The sequence below is a fragment of the Atta cephalotes genome (assembly GCF_000143395.1).
Source record: "Atta cephalotes unplaced genomic scaffold scaffold00028, whole genome shotgun sequence".
Classification (NCBI taxonomy): Eukaryota; Metazoa; Arthropoda; class Insecta; order Hymenoptera; family Formicidae; genus Atta; species Atta cephalotes.
The window spans coordinates 1,907,639-1,919,084 of NW_012130092.1; the positions used below are offsets into that span (position 1 = coordinate 1,907,639).

At 26.4% G+C, this 11,446-nt stretch overlaps 1 protein-coding gene across 1 annotated transcript in view; it reads right to left on the reverse strand.

Annotated features, from left to right (window-relative positions):
• The window catches only part of LOC105620733, an 8,918-nt gene extending 7,472 nt beyond the window's left edge, over positions 1-1,446 (reverse strand). Inside the window, exon 1 of the mRNA XM_012202225.1 lies at positions 1,303-1,446. Within this exon, the coding sequence (XP_012057615.1) occupies positions 1,303-1,446 (144 nt within the window). The remainder of the gene's footprint in view (positions 1-1,302) is intronic.
• Between the last annotated feature and the right edge of the window lie 10,000 nt (positions 1,447-11,446).

Sequence of the window (11,446 nt, forward strand, 5' to 3'; positions counted from 1 at the left end):
AATAAAGTAAAACAAACTAAACTAACTAGTAGACGTACTACGTAGTAGTATAGTATTAATTAATTACTAGTTAGTAGTAGTTATTATAGTATTATATATATATATATATATATATATATATATATATATATATATATATATATAGAGTATAATACAAATTCACATTGAATTATTTAAGCATTAAAGATCTTGCTCTGGCTGTTATGAATCTTTATTTCTCTTATTGGTTGTGTTTTTACATTTGTGATCCAATAAGATTGTTATTGTTGTCATAAAAATATTTAAAAAATATTTAAAATTTTGGAATTTTTTGTTGCTTTAAGTATAAATGTAACATATTGTTTAGATAATATTAATGTGTATTTCACACATGTTATGAAATAGTATAACAAAGTTTTATCAACCTTACTTGCAAATAACTGTGCGTAAAATGCTCCTATATAAGTATATTTCTTAATTATTTCATATTCCACTTTATTTTTTAGTGTATTCCAATCATGCTTTATTATCTCCATTAACATTCTTATCTATAATTGTGCACAATATCACTTTTATAACGATGCTCAGCTCTTAAAATAGCACATTTTTTATTTTAAATGTTACGTTCTACTATAATTTTTTTAAAGAATATATAATTTATTTATTTTGAAACATATTAAGATCCTATAATAATATCTTAATTATATATACTTTAAAACAATTTGTTAACGTGCAAAGATAAATTTATTTTAAATAAATAAATAAAATTATTGTACTGTAAAATAGAATAACTTTGGATCAGTTCGGATAATTTTAGTCTAAATTTAAAAAATAAAGAATACGTATATTAAATATTAGAACATAAGTCTATACTTTAAGTTTTTAAGATGTCTTATGGTCCGATTTTGTCATGCAATCTGAGCAGTATCAAAATTTAGGCCAAAGTTACCTCATTATACGGTTTTATTTTTCTAATGTATACTTATAATTTTCTAAAATTTTCTTTATAAACTCATAAATAAATTCAAATAAAGTTTTAAAAATATTGTTGAATATTATATTGTAGAGTATAACTAGTGTGACTCACTGATTTGATTTTCATACAATATGCGACATATTTCAGAATGACAATAAAACAAGGAATTGTATATGATAAGACTTCAAGAAGAAGATCTAAATTGTATTCAGATGTGACAAATGTAGATAACTGCAAATCGTTTGATACAAAATATAATCTTTATATTATAGACAAAATAAACCAAAATATAATGGCTTGTAATCATTAAACGATTCTCATTTATCAGGAATAATATTTAATGATACCTGGGTTATTATGCAAGATATAACACAGAATAAACAAGAAATTCTTTGAATTCGAATGTGCCACATATTTTGGTACGGCCATAATCCGATAGATGATAACATCATCCGATTAAGTGTATAATATCGACTACCATCGAAGTCCATTTCTGCGACACAACTGAGATCACATTTTTACCGCAAGTAAGAGGGAAAGAGGATGATTATTGTTGTTTTATTATGTATGACATTATTACATTGCGACAAAAAGATAAGGGGAAGAATTGCTTATAGAAGCCAAGAAGTAAAATGGGTATAATGATTAGAGTGTATTACCGTAAAAGTAATAAATAATATAATTATATAAATTACTATTAGATCGTATTCTCTCATTTTTTGTAAAAGCTAGTGTAAATTCTTTCATATTTGTAATAGATACAAGAGAGTGCGTAAAATATAATATTTCATTTGTGAATATACTTCCGTAACTCTTTCTTTTATAATGACAAATGCTTTTAATATATATTGTGTATCTGTCTCTTATATCATTGAGTTACTTTCATTATTCGAGTAATAATGATCCAATTATAAAGTTGACAATACAAATATGAGTTTAATTTTATAATTTAAACTTTACCTAATATAAATATATCTTATTAAATATATCTTATTTACACACTTGCATTAAATAAGCTCGAGCGGAAAAGGACTCCGTCCTTCTTACTTTATTCTCACCCCGAAAAAAATATAACTTAATCCAAATTAAATTTTCAAAATCAGAAATTGCTTCAAATGGAAAATCGAAAACTCATGTGGAACAATACAATTATAGACTTCGTTTCGCCTTGTAAGCAAGGGGAGGATAGACTTCATCTGGAAAGTTGTAAACCCATATGGAATCCTGCTCGCCGTAAACAATTGTAAACTCATGTGGAATTTCGCTTTGCGTTGTAAAGTATATTCTTGGGTGCAATGGATTTTGCTCCCTCCCGCCTTTTACGGGGAGACTCCACTATCAAAAAACTGAACAAATAATAAGTTTGGGTAGAAGTTTTTTTTACGCAAAGCAAGGCTTTTTTTGATAATGAAGTCCATTCCGTAAGATTAAGGAGGGAGTGAAAACCTATTCCACGCATATGCTTAACAATGCAAAACAAAGTTCTATATATGTGTTTAACTTTTTACGCAAAGGAATCTATTTTACACTTCTCCCTGCTTACACAGCGAAACGAAGTCTAAATGTACATGTAAAACAAGCAACAATTTTATTCAACATTAAGATATTCAATATTAAAATATATTAAAAATATTTAGTGGTACATCTTAAATGTATACTCTGTGCCTAATAATTACGTTCTATATTCGTAAAATTTATTTTGTTAATAATCTTTTAACAAACAAAGAGCGATGGTTAAAACATTCTGAACGTCATTCAGGACATAACCTTGACAACATGTCAAAGTCAAAGTTGTGAACGATCCGGTCTCCCAATCTACATATTTACGAATTATATAATTTAGCAATCATGTAAGTTTGAACTATTAATTTTTTAAAAGAAATTTTTATAATGTAACAAAATTAAATCAAATAATTAACAATAAAATAATTATATTATATCATTTTATATTTAATTTTATTTTTATTTTTATAGTTAAGTAATCCAATACTTTGATTTATTATTAATAACGCTATTCATCGAATGATTTTGTGAGGATTGCATTTATTGTCACAAATATGTTGCATGATTATTTACAAACCGAATGCATAACCATACAATAAGACAATGTCATACTGAAAAGCTGAAACAAGAAATTTTTTTCATATATTTCTGTTTTTTATATTCTATTTCATAAAATCATGCTTTCTTAAGATTCTTCTATACATGTATGTATATACCTATTTTCGACTATTATACATATAATAACATTTTATGAGAATAAGGCGAGGTTTTATAACAAATAAAAATTAATGTATTTTATTAGTTAATATTTATACTATTTCCTTTGTTTCATTTGTATGTTCATTTGTAAAGAATAAAAAGTTAGAATGATTTAAAAAATAGTTAGAATGTGATTATAAGATTATTTTAATTTCGTTAATATCATTTAAAAAAGAATCATTTATATCTCTTGTATCCATTATACATTTCTTTTGATTTTGTTTATAAAGGATTCAGAACTACAATATATTTCGAAATACGTCAGTTTTCAATCAAGTTTTAAAATCTTTGAAATATAAATGATTTTTTTATCAAAAAATATTAACGAAGTTAAAATCTTCTTTATCTTATAATCAAGCGCTGATTATTTCTTAAATATCCTTTATATTTTTTACTTATTAAAGTGCACACAATGATACAAGCAAGTACAAATAAAATAAATAAACATCATAAAATTTTTCATAAAGTTAGACGTCAATCAGTTAACATTTTTTTTTATATAGATAATTTTATTATTAATATATTTTTATTTAAGAAATTATATAATACTATTTATATGTAATATAATCTCATAAGATAAATGAATATAAAACAAATCTTAAAAAAAAAATGAAAAATTATTTAAATATGTATATGTATAAATAATCATCCATTTCTCGATATACGTAGATACATACGTATATACAATAGGTATATTATATTATATGTGTGGGGGGGGGGTACGCGCGCGCGCGTGTGTATATGTGACATTACCGTGGCTAAACCTTCTAATGACATAACAAATAAACCGCCGACGATTATGTTGCTGTTTTTTATGCTTTGTCGTAATGTTATGAGTAATAATTTCTGGGCATATAGCGGCGCTGTATACCATCGTGTACTATATCTATATTAATACAGACAGAAATTGTCATAACGATTTAAAATAATTTTTTGTTGTGATTTTTTTACTAAAGTTTTTACTCATAATATTTTACATAAAAATATTTTTTCATAAAGAAAAAATTAGTATGCTATTTATTAGAACGCACTTACATCTGTCGAAAAAAATTTTCACTGTGGTCAATTACATCCTGTCCAAAATAATTCATAAAAAATCCATAGCAAAAGTGAGAATATACAAATAAACCGATTAAAATAGTTTCGAATAAGTTGTGTGTTGTCACAGCGTCTAAAAGCTTTTATTAATAAATATGTAAATAATATAGAACCATTTGTGATCTCTTACATACATTCTGATATTATTTTAAAAGTATGACTCACGCGAAACATATTAACACTTCCCGATGCCACACCAAACACAAATAGAATAAAATAGGATGTCGAGAATTTATGTTGAATATTCTCGATAAATCTTAAAAAAAATAAAAGGCATTAATTTACGTTATAGTAAATAAATAATTATATTATATTATGATGATATATGAATTAGATGTAACAAATATGTACATATAAATACATACATATGATATTTTTACATTTATAAAATAATATTAAAATTCTTCATTTTAGCCTCAAATATGTAATAACTATATATATTCAAACTATATCAAGTACTTACTTTAAACAATGTTGATGAATGTTTAGAGCACTTAATAACTTAATGTAAAATCTGCATTTAGTTTTTGAGGGTGTTGATAAGGATGTGTTGCATTCGAACGCAAGTGTTAAGCGAAAGCTGTACAATCAAATCCTTATTGAAAACATGCAAATGTAATAAAAAAGAAAAACATTAAAAAATAAAGTTGTTAATTATGATATATTTATTAGAGCTATTTTTAACAAAATAATAATGCTTAACATAGTTTACTTGAGATTAAATACTAAAAAAGTTAAACAAATATTATATAAAGAAAATTTGTATAAAGAATTTCACCTGGTAAGTTCGAATAATGCACAAGCGTGCTGTACTAATATCATGTACATGTTTTCTGTCGCCATAAGTACCGTCATACCCAAGAAAGCAGTTATGGTAAATATCAATGAAAACAAGTAAAAATATTTTTCTTGATCAATAAATAATTCTATTTGTGCCGGCAATTGTCGAGGACGAGGTTCGTCTAACGGCGATATAATGTTAAGAAAATCTGGCATATATACAAATAAAATAAAGATGAATGTCCCTGGATAAACAATTGCTAAAAAAAATCAAATTTAACAGACGATATTTACAATAATTAATAATATACGTTTATAAAATAATTTGTTCTTAGATATCTTTGACAGATTCTTCTTTTAATTTAATTTTTTACTCATTTCTGTATCAAATCCAATCTTGTAAATAGATATTATTCAATAAGACAAAAACTGTGTTCTATTTTACTTACAACCAGAAAAGATTGCATAAAATCTTGTTTTAAGTGCATATTTTTTAATTATCTTTTGTTCATCCACGTTTTTTATCGAATTCCAATCGCACTGAATTTGATCAAAGAGATTTTTCACCTATGATTATAATCAAAATATTAAATAGATCTTTCATAGAACCGCTTTACTAATCAATTTCTTCAAATGACTCACGTGATTAGAATTAAAATACACTACATTATATTTCAGAACGTAAATTATACAAAGAAAGTTAAATGAGAAGACGTCAATGAAAAGTGATATATTATAATCATGCGTAATAAATGTTGCCAACTAAAAACAGAATTTTTATTTAAATAAAGTAATATAGCCTTATCTTGTGAAATAAAATATTAATATAATAAGTACAAGTGTGTCCGCAAATTTACATCAAATTTATATATATTTTAAGTTAAATATGATTTTTATATTTCTTTTATATGTACGTATATCTCTAATTATATTAGGTGTAGTAAAAAGAAATCCATTATTTTTGCATGAAATTGAATGGAAAAATAATGGATTTCTTTTTATTATACCTAATATATGTAATAATCTTTCGGAAACATTGATTAAACAGTCCAATGTCCTATAATTCTTAATAAAGAATTTCAAACACATAATTAACACTTTTACAACTTCTATAGCTAATAAGCGAGTTGATCTCGTTTGTCTCGTACAAAATTATCCATAGTCATGAGCACACAACCGTATTACATATAAAATTCCGGACACAATGCGAAAGAATAGCGATAGCGAATATAGAAATAACATGATTTTAACCTATCGAAAGCTGTATATTCTAGTGTATCTTTCTGATAGGTTGAAATCATATTATTTCTATCGCTATCGCTATTCTTCCTTCGCACTGTGTTGTGGGCTTAACGCATTGCACACAATGTACATACAACAATATTGCACATAACACATTGCACACAATCATATCGCACACAGCGCATTGTTCGACGCGCATACGATTGTATTGTACATATTGTACACACAACCGTATATATTACGCATATGACAGTTGAATACATAATCATTTTGCACGTATTGTGAACAAAGAAGATGATATTTCGCATGTATTTGCAACTTTCTACTCGAATTGTAATTTTACATGTGTTAAACGAGGAGTTCACCCATATCATCTAGTATATGCAATACAGTACAAAACATCCATAATTGTATGAATCTACATTTAACTTTCCATGCAAAGCAAATTTTTAAATCACAATGTGTATGGAAATGTGTGCAAACATGGTTATATGTGCAATGTGTTACGTACAATATGATAGTATGTGCATTGCGTTGTGTGTAATACGGTCGTGTGTGTAATAAGCTGTGTACAATATGGTCGTATTGCAAACGAAATAGACAATCAGATCGAAGTTTTGTAGGCAAATAAAATTCTTTCGTTTTTAAACATCCTGTAACATATTTTTTATATATAATTTGTAAACATTTGTGATTCACAACAATAAAATATTGTTTTAGTTAAGCAATACAAATAAAATTTAAGCTTTAGCTATTCTACATAAAACATGGTCTTATTCTTTTTCATTGGTCTTGAATTTTGTTAAATTTTCCATTTTTTTCTCAGATGTTAATCTATCACTATCACAAAAATATATGTATAAAAATATATATACAAAAATATACGTAATGTAAATGTTTGCAGTACATTAAACTCAGAAGATTTGCTAAACCTAAGTGACTGCAGTCATTCTTATGGAAATAATGGGAAAAAGAACAAGATGCAACGATCACAGATACCTGTACTAGTATACTTTGAGTGAGAACGAAGGACACGCACATTCCACGAACAATTCGACGTTCTGGCTTTTCATAGGGCCACAGACCGATCGACTCCATTAGATGTCGGGTGAAATAGTACTCATTGTTGAAGAAATCCATTTCGATTGGCAGTTATTACGATTTTGTGCACGCAGATTTGCAAAGATTACGCCATCGTTCTACCATTATCGGAATATCTTAGTAGCTCTTGCAAACTTATTGCATGCATTTTCCGCGTCATGATGATGATAATATATAGCATTACGAAGAATCTGATATCAGGAGGACAATTTATAAATTAGCTTATTATCAAGCGGTCTTTAAAGTAAGATTGAATGAATCATTCGACTATCGTGCACTATAGTCTACCAAAAGACAGGTTGCAACGTAAAGCAACTAAATTACATGTTTAATATAACTACTGATGTTTTTCTTTGGGGTAGAACGATAATAGTTACAGAATTTTTACGCACGCGCGGTGCGACAAAGAATTTCTTACATTCATGATTGCTTGTACAGCAGACCGTTGCGTGATAATTTTTTTCCAGAGACATGTCTCGCAAATATGTTACGATACGGATATACTAGAGAGAGTACGTGTGAAAAAACTATTACTTCAAAATTAGCTTTGATGAGCTAAAAGTGCGTCCAAAGAATATATTACATATGTATAAAAGAATAATATGAGTGTTGTGTTTATGAAAAATATTAGTAAAAAGGATATTTCACTGTGATAAATAATAAAAAGTAAAAGTTAATAAATAATAAGCGATAGTAAAAAATTTCGCGCATCATGCTGAAATAAGTTTTATTGCATAATAAAGCACAGTCTTTAAAATATAAAAAAGGGATTATAGATGATCATAACCATTTCTGTCATATCGATATAAATCATGTCCGAGTAGAATAAAGTAGCATAGAGTACGACAAAGACGAGTTAATAAGCTATAACAAAATTGATGTATTATTCATGCTAACTGTATTATATTTTAAACATATTCAAAATATTTATTTTTATTCAAATACGTTTATTTATAACAAAACAATTACCGTAGCAATTCCGTCCAATGAGAATACGAACATATTGCCAACATCAAATAAAATGTTCTTTGAGGATCTGTGTAGTATAAATAATATTTTTTTTTGAACATGTGTAGATACCATATACCATTTTACATTATAGCTGTAACATAAACAATTAATTCTCATAATATATAATAAATATTTTATTTCACCTACTGAAATAAGTAAAGTAGAATTTTTAACTTACGTTTGTGCAAAAACATCAGCGCTATTATCAATTAAATCTTGGCCAAAATAATTAACCCAAAACATATAACCTAAATGAGCACTGATGAACAGACCAAAATAGAGCGATTGGTTCGTGTCTTTTGACTCAATTGTTTTTATGAACTAAGATAAAATAAAAGGTATTAATTTCGTTAGGAAATAATAAGGAAGTAATTGCTGGAGATATTAGCACGGCATGTTTTACTCACTTCAAATAAATTAATGCTTAAAGAAGCTACGCCGAATATACATAAAAACAGGTAGGAGGCAGAAAAAGTAGAACATAAACATTCGATAAACCTTAAATAAAAAAATCATAAAAATCATAAACATGCAAATTTTGTGAATTTTTTATTATATGTATATTTTATAAAAATTTATATGTATATTTTATAAAAATTTAATATACAAGATGACCAGTAATAACAGCATAATCTTTTGTGAGCAAATAGAAAGAATTAAATTGAGTCGAAAAGCTCTGTATCATTTTGCAATTTTAGCAATAGTTAACAAAATATTAATTTCTAAAAATCGCTGAATAGCACGGCTTATCGCCAAATACAAGCAAACAAGAGGATAGGATCGCCCATCGTTGTAGGTTGCTAATTATGCGGAAAGTTGTTTATTACAAGCAGCCTTGGTAACGCACAAGCAGCGAAAGAAAATATCTCGCTGAGTGGTTGTATTATACCGCACGCTTGCATTTGGTGATAAGCCGGACGGAGGGATACATTTCGATGATCTTTAGAAATTAATATCTCGTTAACTGTTGCGAAAATTGCAAAATGATAAAAAACATTTCGATTCAGTTTAATTCGCTCTATTTATCCATGAACGATATTGCATCTAATATCAAACATCCTGTACATGTACATGTATCCAATTTTCTTGCGGAACATTGATTTTAGTTAATCAATACATTTTTTAGTTTATCAATACAATTCAATTATAATTTAGCGTATACACATAATATATTTATTAAGTAAGCTAAATATATATTATTTGCAAGAATATATCTTAAATTAATTATTACTCACTTTAGAGATCGTTTGTGAATCTTGATAGCTTTAGACAATTTAATACAGATGGTGCACTTTGATTTTTTAGATATACTCATCAATTGTAACTGATCGTCGAATGCGTTCAAGATACGATAGCTGAAGCAATCATTCTCATAATTAAAAACAGTTCAGAAATTGATAATACAGAGGGACATAGCACAACTGGATGGGGTGATTCTTTGTACATACAAAAATAAGTCGTGCAGAATAATATTTTTTTCGACAGAGGCCTTGTTGTAATCTCTCTTAATAAAATAAATAAAATTTAATTATTTGTCATAATATTTTCTTTAATTTTATCATTTGTGAAGTTAAATAAACATGTGACAGTGTCTTTCTACAAATCATATCTTCTTTAAATATATTCAACACAATTTTCGAATTTGATTTTCTTGAAAACAAAGCCTTGAACAAAAATGTTTAATTTACATTTTCAACTTATTTTTTTTACAAAGAATCATCCTTGTCTGGTTATATTATAAGTTTGTCACTATTTTGTATAACGGAATAATATATAACGAATATTTTACCTAGTAAGTTTCAATAATCCACAAGCGTGTTGTATGCATATCATATATAATGTTTCAACAGCCAATAATATAGTACAAATTATAAGACTGATTATTAAGAAGTTTAGAATAAAAAGAAGAAAATGTTCTTCCAAGTCGTAAATAAGTTCGATTGCGAGCGGCAATTGATGTTGCCGAGGCTTGTTCAATGGTGCCACAATATCGAGGACGTCCGGTATAAAAAACAATACAGTGAAAAATAAGATGCCAAAATATAGAACAACTAAAACCAGTAAATAATAATATATATCTCGATAATATATTAAGATAGATGATAGAATAAAGAAAAAACACTAATTATTAATTGTTTGCTGTTTTAATAAACATTTAATAAACATAATTTTTATCTAATTTTCATCAAATTTTACAAAAGTAAAACTATAAGCTATGGTGATAATATTGCAAAATATAATAATAGAAAGATATAATATATATTATTTAATTGTAATAAAATAAAAATAACTAAAACGCGTAAATTTGCATAATGAATTTTGTTCTTACATCCTGCATAAATAGTATAGAATCTCCCTTTATTCGCATATTTTCGTATTATTTTTATTTCCTCTGCATCTGTTAAAGCATGCCAATCATTCAGAACTTGCTCGAAAAGATATTTTACCTGTCAATTAAGTATCATAATTGTTTGCAATAATTAATTTTGTCATCTATAATTATTTCATTTAAATAAAAATTACATTGTGATAACAAAGACATTATAAACGTAACACTACTGACATTATTATAAATGGAATATTACTGACAATAACTTGTAAATGCAAATATCAATTGGAATCAATATAAATCTCATTGTACTATATACATATTGCAAATGCCAATTGGAATCAATATAAATCTCATTGTATCATTTAAGTATAGCTTATAAATGGATAGCTTCTGTACTATTTCATTTCATCATCATTGAGCAATATGTTTACGCTGTGTTATGGAAAATTTTCTTGATTAAACTTACTTGTTCTGATTTAAAATATAGCATATTATATTTTACAGTGCAGATAAGAATAATAAAAGAGAAGGAAAATACTTTTGTAAGAAGATCTCTACTGTATTCAATTGTAACAAAGCTCATCAACTGAAAATATTATTCAATACTTATTTTATATATATATATATATATATATATATATATATATATATAATATTATTATATA